This window comes from Camelina sativa, chromosome 11, assembly GCF_000633955.1.
Source record: "Camelina sativa cultivar DH55 chromosome 11, Cs, whole genome shotgun sequence".
NCBI lineage: Eukaryota > Viridiplantae > Streptophyta > Magnoliopsida > Brassicales > Brassicaceae > Camelina > Camelina sativa.
Genome location: NC_025695.1, coordinates 10788795 through 10810000, shown reverse-complemented (window position 1 = coordinate 10810000; position 21206 = coordinate 10788795). Strand labels below are relative to the sequence as shown.

The following is a 21206-nucleotide window of genomic DNA, read 5'->3' as shown; positions in this document are numbered from 1 at the left end:
AAAAAAAAAAAAAAAACTCAATGTGTTTAACTATGTTTTTCCCAGTTGGAAATATTTGCATCCTTTAGTCCTTACTCATAGAGAAAGTCTTATTTTCTGTGGTGTTATTTCCTGCTCCATGTTATTTGCTGTGTATGTATCAGAGTCTCAGTCGTGTGAAGTAGAAAGCGGCTGCAGCAAGCAGCAGAAGAGCAAGTAGCAGGAATGTCATGGCCTGTCTCCTTGTATTTTCTCCAGGTCTTAAGAAAGTGACTATCTTCTCAGCTAAGCTCACTGCAAACGCCATAGTTCTCTGCGTCAGAAGAAAAATGATAAACCACAATTAGTAAGTGACTCACATAAATCTTGTGAAAACGATGTGAGAGGTTATAGTTTTTAGGCTCACTAGTCTTAGAGGCTCTATGTGAAACATTGGCTCCATGAACATCTCTACATTCCTGCATTGTTTTTGGTTTAAACGATGGTCATGATCACGGGTTATAATCGGTGTGAAAACTGAGTTTAGACGGGAAGGAGTACTGACTTAATCAACAGCTTTCCTTGGTACATATGGCAACTGTGGAAACTGAATCCCTTCCCCAATTGGATGTGTGACTTCTCACATTCTGCGCATTACAGGTAAACTGTTGTGAGAACAATCATTTCAATGGCATTTGGTCTTGTAAGACATCAGATAATGTATCTATGATTAGAATGGTCTCTTAAGAGTTCTTGGTTGATCATCCTATATGGTTAAAGCCGAATAGGATGGAATTAGGATTAACCGGATTAGGATTTTGGGACGAGGAGACTAACCGAATTGCCATTGGACACCAACGGTCATGCCATCTTTGGACGTTGGTCTAACAATAATCTTGATATCTTTCCCCAGCTCCATGATCAACCAGTAGAAGAAAGCCATAACTTGCTGTATATAAAAGACCATCTAACTTAGATGTCAAAAGCAAAGATGATATCTAAAAGAAAAGCTTATTAAGAACATGCTTTACCTTCTTGCCTTGTAAGAGTCGATGCTTCGATAAAACATTGGAAAAGCATTGGCATTCATCTGCAATAACTTGTGAAATGCCATCGATGTTTCGGTCCTTGATATCTGTGTATAGTTTTAGAACTGTCTCTTCCGCCCGATAGCCTTCCTCCTTGATGTTTCGGTCCTTGATATTGCTGTACAGTTTTAGAACTGTCTCCTCCACCCGATGGTCTTCCTTCTTGTCGTCTTTCTCTTCATCTTTGTTCTCTTTCCAATCTGATTTCTCTTTATCTTCGTTCTCTTCCCATTCTGATTCTAATTTTTTTACCCTTGTGTAATGCTTCAAAGTGCTTCGATATGGGTGGGATCGATCAAGATGAAAAAACAGATTGATAGTATCCTTGTGAGTTGTTGATAACACGTGATATTTCTTCGTGTGAATTAAGCTTGAGCTAAAGCTATTTATCTTTGAACATAGTTTAGACGAAACCATAGTTTGTGTCATAGACATATATGATGATGCCATTTCTTGTAAAATGGATTGGTTTTGCTGATTACAATACTTTATAAAAGTTTTGTGAATAAGAAAGATTTCATTTATCTAAAATAAGCAAAGTATGGAGGGGAAGAAAGGAATCAGTGAATGTTTTTGGATAAAGCAAAGTGATAATAAAGAATGCAACAAATGATCAAATTTTGAAGGTTAGAATCTTTTTAATCCATGTTAAAGGGTTAATGGACCATACAAAGCACTTCATCAGATTCGATTTCTTCAACCTGGCATGATATTTCAACACAAACCAAGGACAAAAACAAATCTAAATCTAAGAAACTCAATTCCACAAATTAGTGATGTTCCACATAATATGCATTAGTTAACCAAGTAGATATATAAAAACCGCTCACAAAACAATCTTGAAATAGGTAAACTGCACAAACTAACTTCAGTCAGAGCCATTCCGAATTCCTTATAGACAGACTCTTCATACCGAGCACGAAATCCTTAGATCATAAGCTTCTCTATAGCATCCTTGAGATCCTGAATCTGAGATTTCAACTGGCTTATGCCGTTCGATAATACTGAACAAGCTATCACAGGTTTCGTTACTCCACATGCTCTTCCCAATGCTTCTTTCGAAGGTACAAACACATATGGCACATTCTGCATTCAGATGGAACGAGATATAAGGGTTAGTTCAAAGTGAGATCACATAATGATGTCATGTATATATAATAATGCAGGTTTTTCAAATAGGATAAAACTATATATAGCTATGATGGATGTCTTTCTCAAGAGTGAACTCGAAGTTACGCTTTTAAACATCAACTAGGATAAAACTATAGCTATTAACAAATCATATTTTCCTCAAGAGTAAATTCGAAGCATACCCCAATAACTAAATAGATACTATGACTCAGTTGAGGAACAAGCTTAACTAAACAAAGAAACTTTCATGTCATGAACTCAACAGAGAAACAAAACTGCAAGAAAGCAAAACAGACTGGCTTCTTAATGCGTTAAAGATCTTGAGATACCTAACACAATCATCAAAAATCTGACAAACACTAGCATATATCTCTATAGGGGATGCATCAAGCAGCTCTTTAACGTAAAAGACAGTTTTCAAATCATAGAGACAGAGAGAAAGAGATCGTAACCTTATGTTCGGCAAGCAAAGGAAGATGAACAAGAATCTCGAAGGGATCAGCATCAGCAGCCATAACAACGAACTCAGACATCCCACGGTTCAATGTCTTGGTAGCTTCGTTAGCACCCTTCTTGAGCTTCTTGTAGTTGGTAGCTTGTTGAACAAGATCCAGTATTGTTATCGAAAGCTCACCATCTGCTAACGGATACGCTCTAGAATCCACTGCCTCTTCCGTCATCTTCGTTAAGGTCAAAGGAAGAACTTAGGGTTTTCAAGGATTTGACAATGTTCTCAATAATCTCAGAGGAAGAACTTTTAGAGTTTTCAAGGATTTGACAATGTTTAGAAAATCTTTACCCACGAAAAAAGAAAAAAAAGGTATATATAGAAACATGATTCGGCTCCTCGTTGATTCGGGTCGGTGAAAATAGAGGCCCGAAGGCCTCGAAACGATCTTTGTTGTCGGTTGTTTCTGTCTAATTCAATTATTTCGGTTAAGTTCGGTTACGTTGGTCCAATTTGGTTAAATCGTTTTACATCTCTTGTTGTTTTACATCGTTGGTCCAATAGGTACTTCTTAAACTTAGTTGGATTCAGAGGCTTAATCCAGTCTCATTCTTGGAGATGAGAATGATAAGTGACTGACTAAGTGTTCTAATATATCCACACTATCTTCCTCAAAAGCTCTGAGCTTCCGACTTCGATCATTATCTTCTTCTTTAGTCACGTAGATGTGTTTTGTTTATCCACGATTTACTATGCTCTAGTAAATCCTCTTCAGTTTCAATATTTGCAACGAGTATTACTTTTGATTGAGATTTAAGTGTTTAAGTCGAAATCTAATTGCAACGGACCAAACTGAAAAGAGTTTACATATTTAGATTCCAGTCACTTATATATAGAAGAACACTATCTTCTCTTACGACCTACTACGTACATAGGTTAAGCTAATGAGTACTAACTAAGACCTCACATGGGTTTAGGATTTTGCCATTTCCTTTCCCCCTGCCCCCTGGGACTGCTACTGCTACTGCACCTGAAAATCAAACACAGATCAAGATAGTCAGATTTTAAACTCGAACACCTGAAAAAGTCAGATTTCAGATGAAGCTTTTAGATTCAGGTGCCAACTTGAGGGATATACTCAAGCTCTTTAGATTCATTACACTTACACTTGAAAATAGTCAGATTTTAGATGAAGCTACTAAATTGTTTGTGCTAAACTACGACGTTGACACAAGTTCCACCTCCTAAGACTTCAAATAATGTATCTATGATAAGATTGGAAATCTCACATCTAAAAGAAAAGAAGATGAGGCCTAAAGAGATAAAATACTAACTCGACGAAAATACTCATATCATTAGATTCATTACACTTACCTTGATCTAATGTTTGAGCTCAGAGGTTTCCCCTGCTTTGTTCACAACTTCAGCTTGAATCCCTTGGACAGAAAACCTCCCTTAAGATTGAAACATAACCATTTGAAAGTTGAAACCCTAACATATAAAAGAATGAAGATACCTAAGACTCAGATTTCCCTTTATTATCGATTTCTACAATTCTATCAAGGAAACAAAGCGAGTAAGAAACCACTGGGTCACCTTTTATTACTCTTCTGCATCTTCTGAGGTTAGACGAGACGAAGTCTAGACTGTCGATCAGAGAGAGGCATGGCTTCGAGAGGGCGCGACACCGTACTAGCGTAGTTGCTGCGAGACGGAGGAACAAATCGTTGATGATATCCATCGGACACTCCGCCATTTTTGTTCGCCGGAGAGATTTGACAGAGGATGATTTTAGCGAAATGATTTTTTCGACTACTTTCGAGAGTATGTGACTGACTGTGTGTTCATAATTCGGGTCAAGTTCTCGGGTTTCGATTGATTCGGATGGGTGTAAACTGATCCGAACCGAATTAATTTCGGTTAAGAACGGTCTTAATTTCTATCGTATTTGATTTCTGCGGTTTAAGTTTGGTTTATATTGGTCCAATTTGGTTAGTCACGATTTGCTGATTGTAAGTTTCTTCTCTTGACCAGACAAGTTGTTATTAGGGCTAGGACTGCTAATTTTATCCCTCCTAAATCGTTCCGAGCTCGGAGATTCTACTTCAGCAATGAGGTTTGGTTTCTGTGATTTTTGCCCTTTTGTGTTTCTCAGTTTCTTATTTGGGAATGTTTGTAACTTTCAAGAACAGCACATGATAGTTTTATGCGGGTTCTATTTACACCTCTTGTTTCATGGGATGTTCTTCCATGTCTCATTCTTGGAGATGAAAATGGTAATTAGTGTTCATATACTACTAATTCACTCACAACATCTTCCTTAAAGCTTTGACTTTAAGCTTTCCCATCTTCTGGGTGAATCTACTTTAGTCACTGTAAGTGTTCTGTTTCTTATCCAGCAATTGATGACACACACTCGACAGATGATGCAAATGGGTGGACTTGGTTTCGATGCATCAAAGGTAACTATAGTATTACCTTCTCGTTCTTGCATCATTTGGCGGTTCTTTTTTTTTTTCTCGTATCTATTCATTACTTTTGGGCTCCAATACTTTACTTGTGTGGACTCATACATATCCATATGAAGTTCTTGTTTTCCTCATAGGACATTTTATACAAAACTTTGAGCTTCAAGCATCTGAGTGTGTGCTATCAAACATATAGAATGGTGATGTCACACAAATCTGGACGCGGCTGATTCTTGTACAGCTTTGCACTCGCTCCTATCATCTTAACTAGGCCCTCTGATTTGAGTGTGATCGACACAGATGAAAACTCAGATTGATCTAACCCTTTTAAAGTGTTAGTACGCACATGAGGATACTTTGCATAGTCTGAGCATTGATCGGTTTAGGAAATCTTAGTTTGAAACATGGTTGCAAGAGAGAGATCAGATTCTTCTTTCGAGTTATGGTTGCAGCTAGTCTGAGTCATTATTCGCGTAACAAGCCAGCTCAACAAGCTGCTGATAGGCGAGAGAAGATTGAGTGCAACCACTAGCATAGACATAAATTCGTTTCAATCATAGCCGCAGCACAAGAAGCGTTGCCACATTTGATGCTCCTCTGTTATGGTTTAACTGATGCTCCTCTTCCTTCCTCTTCATCTTGTTAGTTTGGTTAGAGCATCTTATCTCTTAATAACAGTTTTGAGGAATATATATCATCAAAAGGTTTTAGGAGTTCAAATCAGAGCTCTTACGAAAACATATGTGCATTTATAAGGGAGACTTTAGAGATATTATCACATGGTGCATTTATCCTTTATACAATATGTATAATCAATTTGTAAAAAGAAATATCACATGGTGCATTTCCTCAAATTACATGTTACATTTTCTTTGTGTATTTTCGAGTTTATTTATTCAGATTTTCCAAATATATATAGATAGCATTGTCTTTTATATGTCATTATATAGTGGCAAACATAACAAAATTTACAATCTCAGAAGCGGAAAACAGAAGAAGGATACAATGGCATAAAGGTTTTAGTTTTCTTATGTTTTGTAGAAAGACATGAAATGTCTAATGTACTCAAGAACTAACAGAGTATATATGAAAACGAGACGTCTGTTTCTCTATCCTTTCTACACTTGTACCATGATATGTATGTGGACGTGTAAGGATTCATATCACCTAATGAACCCCTAAAGTCGACCAAAACTATTGCTCATGTTTTTATCAACAACGTAGAGAACCTTATGTCTTGTGATTTCATAGGTGGGGTACCTCGGTAAAGTCAAGCGGTACGAGCAAGTACTCGATTTCGGGAGATGCACTGCACTCTTGGTTGTCTTCCGAATAGTCAGTGATTATGATAAGCCTTGGAAACCGTTCCTAGGCAAGTAGGTCACAGCTGTCCAAAAGAAAAGCAATCTTCACCTTTCTTCGTTGGTCATTTTTTCAACAACTTCCCAAAACCATTTGATAAGTTCCCAAAAATGCAGTCTCGTAACTCGCTTATTTTAATGAATAATTAAGAACAAATGCTTTAGTTGTATTCGGTAAGTACCTAATTTTGGATTGGTAGCTAAGGGTATCAAAATATTGTAATGATAACTGAGCAAAAGGACATAATATAAAGTATGGTGGAAGAAGTGAGATTTTTTAAAGTTTTTTTTTTTTTTTGATAACTCAGGGTAAATCTTCAGGCCTATGGAAGAGTCCGAAACTAATCTCTGGGGGAGATGCAGCCCACGGATAGACCCTTTCTCCGGGTATTCAAATGGGCCGTAAGCAAGAGCCCATATCCATGTGGCCACATAGTAAATAAGTAGCAATTCCGCATCTGGAGAGAATTGATCAATGGCCTGAACCAACAGGGCAACTCTTCCAACCAAATGGGAACCACTAGCCCACCACCATGTGGTTAAAGATTTTTTAAAGTTGTCTTCACTCCTTGATGTATATCTGAATTAAATAAATATAGTAAAGCATAATTTGAATCTAGATTAAGCTATATATCTGAGTTAATTGGAACCAAAAGTATTTGAAATCTAATCCTCGATCAATAGGAACCAAGTTTGCACTTTCATCAATTTAATTTAAGTAACTTTTGACATTTGACTTTAAAACAAATTATTTCAGTCATAAGAAAAGATATATGAATATGTTAGCAAATTATTTAATGTGAAATAGTAACTCCATGCATAACTACATATTTTTAATATATGTATTATAGATATATGTTCAACTATTATAAGATGCATTTCTAATTCTAAGTATTGCCTAAAATATCTTTTACTATATAATAAAACATAATTCGTTTTAAATAAATATTTATCACCACATATTGGAACACTACTAATACTACTTCTTTACATTTTTTACAATTTTCGTCATAACTGTGATCGATACTAATACTACTTCTTTGGCAACAATATTTTCATATGAGTTGGGTTAGTCTGTAATTTATATGATTTGTAGAGGTTTGACTTACTTTTGGTTCAGCTTTTTGTTATGTCCGGTTCTATACAGTTTACACTTTGCATAAAAGAGGATCAAGACAAAAAAACCTTTATAGTTTTAGTACAGTTGTGATATTTTGCCACTTCATATTTTCTTCTCTTTTTTTGTTCATACAATTTGAGATTTCCTTCTTTTTCATCTTTTTCTTAAAAGATCATTTTTGTTATATCAAATTAAATATTTTTATTTATTTTTCTTTCAAATTGGTAAGATTTGACAGAAAATTACAAGCTATTTTACTAATTAATAGTATTAATTCAATACAATGATAATTAAAAAAATTAATACCAAAGTATTTTGTATTATAATTAACATTTCATTAATTCTAGTTTGGCTTTTAGTTCTTTCAAGATTTTTCTAATAGTAAAATATATTATGTAAAGTAGATAGATATTAAGATTTATATTTTTAAAAGCCATAATCATAAATTTGTTATATATTTTAAGAGGCCATAGTGACAAAATACTAGCAAATTTACCATTGAGAGGCATCGCCAGATTCAAATCGGTGAGTAAAGCTTGGAAATCGACAATAGAATCCGTGTATTTTCTCCGTCTCTTTGTGTCTCTGCTCCAAAAGACCTCTTCATGTTGGTCACTACTGCTCAACCAAAGAGAACTCATAGACTTCCATGGATTCGAGACATGGGGTCTTCCAAAGTCGTTAGGTTCTTATAGTCAGGATATGAAAATTATAAACGGTAAATTCCAAAATATAGCTTCTTCAAATAGATTGGTTTTGATGCATAGAATTTTTGGTACTTCGACCACCTATGTTGGTAATCCAGTGTTACAATAGTGGGTTGAAATCCCTTCTCCTCCAAATATATTAACTTCCCCGTATGGTTTGGTGACGCGTGTTGACGAGGACGGTGTTGTTTTGTGCTTCAAAGTGGTTACGTCTGGTCCAATTACAAGGAGTCCTCAAGATTGATATTTTTTTATGTGTTCTTGTCTTAGTTTTAGACACAGGCGCAATTGCGAATGGCACAATGAGTTTTGAAGAAAAGGGCAACCAAACTTGGATGCATGGCGAGATCTATGATGCACGCGCCATATGTGAGCCTCGTCGATGCGCGAGGCGATCATGGCGATCGCATCATTGGTTGATGCGAAAACTCTTCAAAACCTGCAGCAAAAACTTTGTGATTTTAGGGTTGTTAGGAAGAGAACAACTAGGTGCAATAGGATAAACCATTTTACAAACCGAACTGGTTAAAACATTTAAAACCAAGGTTCTTGTGTATTCGTCTGAGACGGGCGTTTGGATTCGCAAACGAATTTGCTGGTCTAGTTACTTCTCCAAATTGGCTCGTCCGATGAGTCTCAATGGGACGCTTTATTTCTACCTCGTCCATTCTAATATCTCTGGGCATAAAGAACTGATGTCTCACGATTTCTATGGTGAATCCAATCAATTTCAGTTTATACCTCTCCCTGATCAAAATTTCAGTCACAACAGCTACCACTTGGAAATCGCTTTGACTACATCCAACGGTTTTGTCATGTATATCAAAACATTAGCTCATATGGGAGACAATCTTTTTAAGGTTTGGAGGTTGAAAAATGATTCAGCTTGGCAACTTCTGTGGGAAGTCAGTCTCCCATTGATAGGCTGTTATGTACCAATGGCAATGCATCCGTTTGATAGCAATATTGTGTACTTGTGGAGTCAAGAAAACCGTTATTTGATATCATGTAACTTGCAGACGCAAAACTACAAAACCTTCGGAGATGATGATTCGCAACATCAAGATTGTTTCATCAACCTGTCTGCTTGTGAGACGCACATGGATCGGATTTCCAAGTATGAAGTTCCTCTCATCTTATACCAATTTTTGCTCCCACGGTGGATGGAATCGATGCCTCGCCCTCCCCAAGTTGAGATGATATATACAACTTCACTACTTTCTTACGTTCCTTCGACGGCCCTATAACTTCAATGCAGAAAGATGAAAAAGATTATATGCAAATAGGTTTTGAATTAAAACTATTAGCTAGGCAAGTGGGTTATTTATTTGATCGTATCGTTTCTTTCTTCTCATTTCTTATAAATATATGTTATTGAGATAATTAAAAATTAGTTATTATAAACATATTTGGAAAAGCTTCATAAAAAAAAATTACCGGTTACCTATTTTATTACTTATAAATACATACACTTGTATCACCTCCTCTACCGAAAAATATCAATTTGATTACGTACGTATCTCTTATATGCATGAAATCAAATAGTGTTTTTCTTTAAGCATAAAAAGGTAAAGCAATGAGTTATATACAATTTTGTTATAAAATATCAAATTTTCCCAAAAGTAACATCAAACGCTTAAAAAAATTCAAACTATAAGTGAACACTCTAAATCCTTATTTTAGAGTGCATGGTATTACAATTTCCAAGGAACACTAAACAGTGTTTATCTAGATAATCTGGATTTAGTTCAACGAAACTAAAAAGTGTTTTTTAAACCGAATATTAAATTTTTAAAAAGAAACTCAATAAATGACTATTCCCATCAAAACCACAACCCAAGAGACCAAAGGCGGCAATCTCATGGACGGCAAATAGCATCTTCCTTTTTTTTTTGGTAGGGTAGGAAAAAGCATCTTCTTTTGTTAACAATAGACTTTGTAAACATCTTCTTTCTAAAAATAGACTCTTTAATTGCAATCTCATAGACCTTTTGATATATTTGAAATAATAACTAGACCAAACAAATGCTAACTAATAAAGAAAACAAATGCAACTAATATACATTTACAAACATAACTTCATATATATGTAATACGTTAGCAAACTTAGTTTTTGAAATCAAACCCGCACGTAGGTGCGAGTCCAAATCTAGTTTTAGATAATTGAAAAACGTCATTAATGTTAAATATTATTAATAGTTTAGATATTATATATCTTTGGTTCTTCTATATATGTATCTGTTTGGATATCAGGTATTATTTGGATCCAAATCTAAACTCACAGGTTTAGATAAATAGAATTCAATATGGTTATTTAAGTATATTTGTATCCAAGCAAACCATTTTTTTTGGATCGGATTTTAGGTTAAATATTAAAAAAAATTAGAAATAAAGGATAAATTCAAAAACTTGTCCATTTATGAATTCTATGAATATATGTCAACTCTTCCTAAACTACATTTTACAATTGATTTAGCCAATTTTTCATAAAAAATTTAGATAAACCCTTAGAAAATGATGAAAAAGACATGAAGATCCTTATAACATCAAAATTATGTTGATATGTTGTCATTTAAGATGGACAGAATATGATCTATAAAGTCTAGAATACACATTATGAATTTAAAATGTGTATTCTATACATTATAAATGTTCTACAAAATTTAGATAGTATATTCTACACATTCTACATGTTTTACGAAATGTAAAAGTTATTTCTATTTTACGGCAATTAATATAAAACATATCTCATCAATTTTAATTCTAGAATGCATAAATAGATAAAAATAATTTAAATATTTACTATTTATTTCCAATTTACCGTTAAATATATATATATATATATATATATATATATATGTATGTGTGTTTTTTGGCTAGGCTTAAGTTTGTCTAATTAAGAGCAAGAAATGTATATGTACAAAAATCTTTTTCCAAAAAAAATAAGAATGCTAGCGTTGTACTTAGAACTTTGTGGAAAATTTGCTTAAAAACGATGAATAAAATATATATATTATTCTATCATACATAAAATCATACAGTTATTACTAAAACGACAAGTATGATATTATATATATATATATATATGTATATGAATTATAAAATATCTAATGTCCAATCTAGTCACGATATTATTTTAATGCATGTCAACTAATACATTAATCTACAAATAGAATTGTTAGAAATATAGACTATAATTGAGTCTTTTTTTATTCTCTTGATTATATATATTTGAATAATAAAATATTTAATGTCCAATTTAGTCACAATATTATTGGAATGACTGTGAACTATTACATTTACATTCATTATTTGAAAAATAGACTTGTTAGAAACATAGACTATAACCGAGTCTTTTTGTTTTATAAGAGACCTTTTTAAAAAACAATTAATAATAATAGACTTATTTGTAGATGCCGACAAGAAAATAATAATTAGCATATGTAGACTACAAATTTATAATCGAATCTTTTTATTATTAATATTATTATTATTTACAAGACACAATGCAAGTACTTTGCTAGTGATGAAAGTAATTTAAAAACTAGCAAAATCTGGTCATTTTATTGTAGCGACGATGGTTTGCTTTTTATTAGTTGATGTGTTAGACAAAATTCAAGATTGTGCAAGACTTATAAGAATTATGCCAATCTATCAAGCTATACCTTTCCATTAAATATTTGCAAAATTTCATGAGATTTGTCATTTAGGTAAATATACATTAATATAACATTTTAAAAAAATATTTAGTTTTAAAAAAATATTATCAAAGTTGAACAATAAAAAACAAATAAAATTAGAGAAATATATATATGTATAATTATATTTAAGTAAGTTATATACTCCCTCCGTTTCAAAATATAAAATGTTTTAGAGAAGTTTTTGTTTCATAATATAGGATGTTTTCAAGTTTCTATGCAACTTTTACATTAGTTTAATATTTTATATTATGCAGTATTGTTTCTGATTGGTTGAACTTGTTAAAAGTAAAGATTTCTTAATCTGCGTATTTTAGTTAAAACATCCTATATTTTGAAACGGATGGAGTATTTAATATTGTATATAACTTATCAAGTCATGGTCGCACCCCAAAATCTTGGGAAGGAGTGTGTGCCAAGTATGTGCTGATTGGTCTTTTAAGTTTTGGAGATGATTGCTTTTTTAAGTTTTGGATTCTTATTTATCTTTTTATTCTTTCTTGGTTCCACACTCTAACATTTTCAGTCTTAATTATAAGTTGTGGTGCAAATACACACAATGCCAAAGCATGCATGGACAGACCTCGCGCACGTGGAGGAGCCAAATTCAACAATCTCAAAGGGATACAAGTAAACTCTGATCATTCTACCCACTTTCATGTGCAAGCAAAGAAACACCAGAAGAAGTACGTACCAAGAAGAAGAAGAAGAAGGAGGTAAAGGCGATCTTCCTTTTCCTAAGCAGAGGAGAGTAGTCAGAACATGATTAGGGAAGGAGTTGGTTGATGCTCCACCACCAATTGACTTTGAAACCCACAACAGCATTTGTACACTTTCAGCTGCTTGGGAACGTTGTGGAGCGGAAGGATCCCAAGCTGAACCTGAAGCTGAAGCTGAAGGGTTTGCTGAGCCTCAGCCTCACAATGTCTCCGCTTCTCAACTGAAGTCCCTCGGTTTACCAACTCAGTTTGGTGAGAGGAAAACCAAAAAAGGTAAACATGCATATAGACTATAATCGAGTTTTTTTTTATTCTCTTGATTATATATATATTTGAATAATAAAATATTTAATGTCCAATTTAGTCACAATATTATTGGAAGGACTGTAAACTAATACATTCATTATTTGAAAATAGACTTCTTAGAAATATAGACTATAACTGAGTCCTTTTGTTTTATAAACAGACTTTTTAAAAAAAAGTTAATAATAATAGAATTATTTGTAGATGACGACAAGAAAATAATAATTAGTATATATAGACTACAGATTTATAATCGAATCTTTTTATTATTAATATTATTATTATTTACAAGACACAATGCAAGTGCTTTGCTAGTGATGAAAGAAATTTAAAAACTAGCAAAATCTGGTCATTTTATTGTAGCGACGATGGTTTGCTTTTTATTAGCTGATGTGTTAGATAAAATTCAAGATTGTACAAGACTTGTAAGCTTTTTATGCAATCTATCTATACCTTTCCATTAATTTTTTACAAATTTCATGAGATTTATCATTTAGGTAAATATACATTAATATAAATTTTTAAAATAATATTTAGTTTTAAAATAATATTGTCAAAGTTGAACAATAAAAAAACAAATAAAATTAGAGAAATATGTATGTATAATTATATTTAAGTAAGTTCTATATTTGATATTGTAAAAGATATTATTGACATTCAAAAAATATTTCTGACATTTTAAAAAAAATTGAATAAATGAAAGTGTAAAAAAATATTATTTACATTAAAAAAAATTGTTATACATATTTTTATGATTATTAAATAAATTAAAATTTATTAATACAAGTAATTACTTAACAATCCGTGTATATAATGCCAGACTAATATAATGATGTAAAAAGCATGTATTCATGGCATTCATTAATAATTAAAATCACCGTGGAAATAGTCGGACCCTATAGCTTTTTAAACAAGTTCTTGAATCTCCATATATTAAATAAGAATACATCAAGTATGATGATAGGGATGAGCTTCAATTCATTCTTAATGGTGTCAGAGTCACATCATTTAGCAAAGACTTTTGGTTTTGGAAATCAATTAACTTGAAGAATTGAATTTGTCTAAAGTCTTTTGAATATTTCAGAATAATTCTTCCCAAAATCACTATAAATAGAGAAGGGAAGCACCCACTTAGTTTGTATCACCACCACTACAAAAGCACAACAAACAAAGAAACACAGAGCTAGAGAAAGCATTTTGTTAAGACCAAAAATGGCTGAGGAAATGGCAGCCCCCGCCTCCGTGGTAAAAGCTTCGTACTGGTTCCCAGATGGAGAGGGCAAGGATCCCGCAATCTCCGCCCGAACGATTCCCGCAGAACTCTTCACTCACCTTTTCTGCGCCTACGCCGATGTCGACGCTGACACCCACAAAGTTGTTATCCCTCCACCGCACGAATTCATATTTTCCACCTTCACCAACATCGTCAAGTGTAGAAATGAACAGGTGAAGACCCTCTTGTCGGTCGGTGGAAGAAATGGAAACAATTATGCGTTTGCTTCCATGGCAAGTAAACACCAGTCTCGGAAAATATTCATTGATTCTTGAATTTCGATCGCTAGATCAAACGGATTCCATGGTCTCGATTTAGCCTGGGAGTACCCGAACAATGAGACTGAGATGACCAACTTTGGGGACCTAGTTGGAGAATTGCGATATGCGGTTGACGCCGAGCACAGACGCTCCAGCAAATCGACTTTGCTGTTGACGGCTGCCGTTTACTACTCCTCGGTTTACAAGACGTTTACCTACCCGGTTAGAGTGATGAAAGATAACTTGGATTGGGTTAATATTATAGCCTATGAATTTTACGGTTCTTCCACTACCATTGGTCCACCAGCCGGTCTGTATAGTCCTTATTACCCAGAAGGTATATAAAGTTTCTACTATAAACATAACTAAATTACTTTTCCATAAGATCCAATTATGAATTTTTAAACTCGAATAAAATTTGGTTGACAGGTCCATGCGGCGACTCCGGTTTGAATCAGTGGATTAAGGCCGGACTTCCAGAGATGAAAGCAGTCTTTGGATTCCCATACGTTGGTTGGGGCTGGACTTTCGATAACGACAAGGATCAGAGTGATGATGTTGCAGCCACCACCGGAGTAGCAGAGTCACCTACCGGTTCGATCAACTATAATCAGATAAGGAAGTTACCAGGTAGAAGGTTTTATGATAGCAAAGTAGTCGGAGATTACTGTATCTCCCCGACGACTTTGATTGGGTACGACGATATTCAGAGCGTCGTGACAAAAGTGAGATACACTAAGTACAACGGTCTGCTTGGTTACTTCGCTTGGAACGTTGGAGCTGACGATGAATGTCATCTATCTCTTGCAGGTTCGTCTTTAATTTGTACTTTTAGTTTACATATATATATATTTTTTTTTAATATGATATGAGACCACAAAAATATATACTTCATAGACAACCATTGGAGGAGCTCCCAATCGGATAACCAGCAGTACTCTTATATACGTATTTTGAAATTTTACAGCATGGAAAGCATGGTCTGCTTAATAGACAACCATGTCGGAGGAGTTCTCGCAACGAAAAAGTTAATGAAGAAATAAATAAATAAAAGACGATTGAAGAATAAAACATGTTTGTTTATGTTATTGTAAGAGACTAATAAAACACGTATGTCTGCTTATCCCTTTTTTCTGTAATTATAAAAAATAAAAACGTTTGCTTATATTATTGTACACAAAATTTATTCAATAAAGTGTGATTTCTGNTTTTTTTTTTTTTTTTTTTTTAAATATGATATGAGACCACAAAAATATATACTTCATAGACAACCATTAGAGGAGCTCTCAATCGGATAACCAGCAGTACTCTTCTTATATACATATTTTGAAATTTTTCAGCATGGAAAGCATGGTCTGTTTAATAGACAACCATGTCGGAGGAGTTCTCGCAACGAAAAGTGAATAAAGAAATAAATAAATAAAAGACGATTGAAGAATAAAACATGTTTGTTTATGTTATTGTAAGATAAAGATAAAACACGTATGTGCTTATCCTTTTTTCTGTAATTATAAAAAATAAAAACGTTTGCTTATATTATTGTACACAAAATAAATTAAATAAAGTCTGATTTCTGTGAAAAATTGCATCAGAGAAAGAAAAAAAAACGCATTATATTTGGTCAGAAAACCTAAAAATTAAGAAGAGAAAGATTAAGGATCTAGCTAGCCAACATTTGCACATGGCCACTAAGAGCTCAGCCTTCGATATAAAACCCAAAGTCCGGATATCTAAAACCAAAATTTAAGAAGAGAAACAAATTGCTCAAACATGAGGACATCTTTGTAACTTTCTTTTAGTGTTAAACCAAATAGACATACCGATTAGAAAAGAAGAAAAAACATTTCTTTTCTTTGAATTTTATTTCTTCATTCATTCTGTGATGACGTAAAAAATGAATAGTAGTAATAATGATTACTATGATGTGTTTACTAATAATTTACCTCTACTCCTAATAACACTCTTATATCAAAGGTCTTCTCCGTACGTCAACCACAATCCTATTTGCGTCGTTGAAAAGACGTCTTCATATTTTTCGGAAAACGAAACATACTGACCAATCCTATTCAATAGAAGGAAAGAACATATAGAGTATATGCTGCAGTGATATTCGTTACACATCTAATCACTAATCTTCAACAATTTTAATCCTTCTGAAAAACATCAATAGAATGATATTGCCAACTTATATTACTACAAAATTCCACTAACTAATTATTTCAATGTTTCTTGATCAATGAAAAAAGCAAAAATAAATTGTTGTATGGGAAGGACAGAACTCTCTATTATTCAACCGGAAAAAAATGATTCTATATATATCTACAAGACTACAAGAGATATAGAAAATGGAAAATTTTGTCTAATTCTAGAAATCTATATAAGAAGAAACCAATGGATGCGAGAAAGCAAATATCGCTTAGGTTAGCATCTGTATAGACACCAGAGAAGAGATGAAACAACGCAAAGGTTTAGAAGGGAGAAGAGTGAGTACGTAACTGATTAATCCCAACGATCCGATTTATTTGTTTTGTCATCTGAACCATTGATTTTTGTTTCATTTTTTAATTTTAACACTTTATGTAGTCAGCAGATCCAAAAAAATGGGTTTGCTATATATATAGCTAGTAACACTGTGACTTTACCGGTGCCTAAGGAACCAGGGCTTTTCTTTCAGAGTAAACCCACAAAAGACCCGCTTGATTCAGAACAATATACTAAAAGCAAGTCTGTTCCTTGGTCTGTTAACGATACATCAATCACCGATTTATATCCTCGTTGAAAATGAAATGGTTACCTTCTTGCGTAAATCAACTGGTGGTATTGGAGATTAATTAGTTTAAAACTTGTTTCGTTGTAATATTGCGTGTATGCTATTGTAACCAGAATCACATATGTAAACTATTGAACACATAATAACAAATGCACATTACAATTAGTCACTCCAATACCAGTGACCTAATCTTCTAAAGGCTCTCATAAGTCAATCAGAGAATTTGATTTGTGTGGAGTAAGAATTCAAATATCCTCTCACGCTTTTTGCATTTTAACGTTTCAGATATGATGATGTTATCATATTTCATTAATTTCATTGGATTAACACCCAAACCGGTTTTGTTATGTATAACATCAATTGATATATCTGAAAACTTGGATGGGACATAATTAGAATATGATTTAGAATCTTGAATGCACAAACTTGTTCTAGTAAATAAACTACATATGGTAAAGATTGTATTTTTGGGTATTTTTGAAAATGAATAACATTAAAGGATATTATTGAAAAGTGACATAGGAAAATGTGTATTTTTGAAAATACGCTATTCGATACTAAGATTCCTAAAAATATATAATACCAATATACAATTAGCATATACTACTCACTATAGAAGTCAAAATAATCAAGTCAAATTAATCAAATATAATATAAAAATTTGCAACTCATATCCTACCATGAGATAAAAAGACATCACAAGCTTAACAACATGGTTTTTTAAACATATGATAGTAACATACAATATTCCTTTTTTATAATAGTTTAAAATAGGTTTTTTTTCTTAAAGATGAAGACTAATACGAAACAAAATTTACAATGGAAAGACTCATATGCATCGTCCAATAAGAAGAAGTTGCTTTACCACATAAATGCCTAAAAGAAAAAAAAATAGAGATTCTAAAATATAAGAAAGGAACTAAACCTAACATGTTCAACTTATGAATCATGATAGTTCATTTTTTTCATGATGTAATAATATTAACACAACCAACAAACATGACAACCTGAAGTAAAAATAAAACATGGTTCAAGGCCCGACCCATATGCCAAACAAGTGAAGCCAAGGATTAGGGCATCAATTTTTCTAGGGCATATTTTAGACCAAAAGTTTTAGGTCTTTTATATAGGAAAAACATTATAAGTTCAGTTATTATTAGTTTTTTTCATAAGTTTGAAAAAAATTTATAAGTTCAAGTTTTATATAAGAAAACAGTATATTATTCATGTAGATATATCCAATTTACGGATGAAATTTTGTTAGGTTTATGTAAAAACCTATTTCATATTTTGAATTGTTGGTGAATGAGCATTAGATTAATGTTAATTAAACTTGTTGTTACTGAGATTTAAAGTAAAGTTCAATTTAGGAAAACAAATATGTAAGTCTTATAAAAAAAAATTCATATTGGAAAAGTTCTAAAACAATAATGAGTTATTAGGCAATATGGTATTTATTTTCGTAGAAATGTTTAAATCAACGTGAAAACATTGAAAAGACAAAGAAAAATGTGAGCAAGCAAAGCGAACTACGAGGAAATAATTTTTTATATTACTATTTTATAATTTTATTTACAAAGGGTTTTTAAAAAAACATTGTTGTATGACATCCAAGATTGCTGGGCCGGCCCATGGAGAGTAGGAAAGACATACATAAACACTCTAATGAATAAATAAATTTGTCAAACATTTTCACATAATTTTTTTTTTCGTAGTATTAATGTGAACAACAAACATGATAACATGCAAAAAAAAAAATATATATTCAAGAATACCTATTGAAATTTGGAATGATATATAAACATAATATAATTCTTCATAGGAACCTAATGACTGAAATTAAATAATAATGACTGAGAATTTGTGTTAAAAGGAGAGTAATTAGGGATTGAATTCTAATTTTATGGAAAACGGAATGAATTCTACTTTTATGGAAAAAGAATTGGTAAGATCTAATCAAGAATAAATGAGTTAGAAATTATCAAATTACTTACAGAAAACATCACACCATTAGATTATATAGGACTAAAGGCCAAAAACTAAGCAGAAATGCAAATCCAAAATTTAAAATTTGAGCCAAAAATTTACGAATTGATAAAAGAATTTTGGGAACACATAAACATCTCACAATCTAACATAATCTAGAATCATTTCTTGTCCATAAATCATTTATAAGATTGAAACCCAGAATTCAAATTTTTACATAATTTAGAATCTGTTCTTGCCCCTGAATCATACATAAGATTGAAACTCATATTAATCATTTCAAAATAAACTATCATCAATTTTTCCTATGATGAAACCACAAACTGATAAATGGTGGTTTTAGATCAGCAGAGGCCTACAAATGGTTTTTACTGAAAAAAGGATAAAAAAGAAATGTTGAGAGTTTTTTTTTTTTTTTTATGGGCTAGTATAGGTCCAAAGTACAAATGAATTTAGTTGATTAAGTCCAAATAACCAAATAAGACAGGTGTTAGATAAATAAAATGCCAAATGTCACCTTCTTAGCAAAAGTTGAGAAAAACCTTCTCATATTATATAAGATAGATTGGTAAATAGTGGGGATCCAGAAATTTACTTTAATCAAGATCAAAATATATATTATAATTAAATAAATCAAAAATATAAATGTTTAGACTATTAAAAAATATTGTATATTAGAATACACAGATCCAGTCTTTATATTTAAAACAACCAAACTTGAATATTTTGAATGTTAACTTTTGCTTCTTCAATCTCTAGAAACCCTAATTTCAAGCCCTAATGGAAACACCAAACGACAAGACACAACATATCTCGGAGGCGATAGTGATAGAGATTCTAGCAAGGTTACCCCTGAGAAGCATCTCAAGATTCAAATCTGTATGCAGAACATGGAACTCGTACTCAAATCTCCCTATTTCCGCCGTCTCTTTCTTTGTGTATCTGCACCAAAACACCTCTTCCACTTGGTCACTATTGTGCGGAAGAAGGGAAATCATAAGGAAATCATAAGCATGCGTGGATGCAAGACATGGGATCTTCACTTTCGGGATATTCAATCCGAAAATTTATATTATGCGGCTTCTTCCTCTCTTTGGTATTGATGAACGCATCTGATGAAGCTTCCTACGTTGGTAATATAGTATTACAACAGTGGCTTAGGATCCCTCGCCCTCCACATCCATGTGATACTATTGTCTTAGGTTTTGTGATGCGCCTGGACAAGGACGGTGTTGTTCTGGACTTCAAAGTTGTGAAGTTGGCTGCACTGGTACCCAAGAAACACAAATCCACTACTTGTTTGTGTCTGTGGGTGTATTCCTCTGAGACTGGCATTTGGACACGCAAGCGACTTTACTGCCCTCTTTAAATCACCAGCCTCTGTAAGCCTATGAGTCTGAACCAGACGCTTTATACATAATACATCTGAAACAAGTTTAGACGATGATTTTCCTGTTCAACCCGGAATACTTATTGCTCTTGATTTCTATTTTGAATCTGATCTATGTCGTGTCATACCTCTCCCCGATCATAATGTGAATCGCAACCGGGACTTCAAAAGAGCCTTGACGCGGATTTGTCATTTACATGAAAACATTAGCTCAAGAAGGAGACAATCTTCTCAAGGTTTGGAGGTTGAAAAATGATTTCAGTTGGTTTCGGTTCAGCTAAGAGCACAACGAAACTAAAATTAACTTCCTACTCTTTAATATAGCCAAAATCATTTCCGTTGACTCAGAGGTTCAGGTCAATGTTACTGAACATAATCGACTTGAGCACTGTCGATACAGCCGTTCATGGTATGTATCTAGTTACGTTAAGATATGCATGGACAATTCAGTTTTACATTTTCTTGTTTCATGTTTTGTTTTGTTTTTTTTTTTTTTTTTGTCTCGGGTACTTGTTAACCTTGTCTC

At 33.0% G+C, this 21206-nt stretch overlaps 2 protein-coding genes, 1 long non-coding RNA gene and 2 pseudogenes across 3 annotated transcripts; 2 read left to right on the top strand and 3 right to left on the bottom strand.

Moving 5' to 3' along the window:
* Positions 7-1516, bottom strand: LOC104722800. Its single transcript, XM_010441035.1, has 5 exons — positions 990-1516; positions 796-907; positions 524-605; positions 386-437; positions 7-292 (listed from the first exon to the last, which is right to left on the bottom strand). Exons 1-5 carry the CDS (start codon positions 1494-1496, stop codon positions 140-142), a joined length of 906 nt encoding a protein of 301 aa, XP_010439337.1. The 5' UTR covers positions 1497-1516; the 3' UTR covers positions 7-139.
* On the bottom strand, positions 1833-2939 carry LOC104722799 (NHP2-like protein 1). Its single transcript, XM_010441034.2, has 2 exons — positions 2630-2939; positions 1833-2132 (listed from the first exon to the last, which is right to left on the bottom strand). Exons 1-2 carry the CDS (start codon positions 2855-2857, stop codon positions 1974-1976), a joined length of 387 nt encoding a protein of 128 aa, XP_010439336.1. The 5' UTR covers positions 2858-2939; the 3' UTR covers positions 1833-1973.
* LOC104722798 lies at positions 3486-4429 on the bottom strand. Its single transcript, XR_757251.2, has 3 exons — positions 4222-4429; positions 4000-4116; positions 3486-3655 (listed from the first exon to the last, which is right to left on the bottom strand). It is a non-coding gene; the product is annotated as an uncharacterized LOC104722798 (long non-coding RNA).
* Positions 5058-9528, top strand: LOC109127252 (annotated as a pseudogene).
* LOC104727842 lies at positions 14214-20393 on the top strand (annotated as a pseudogene).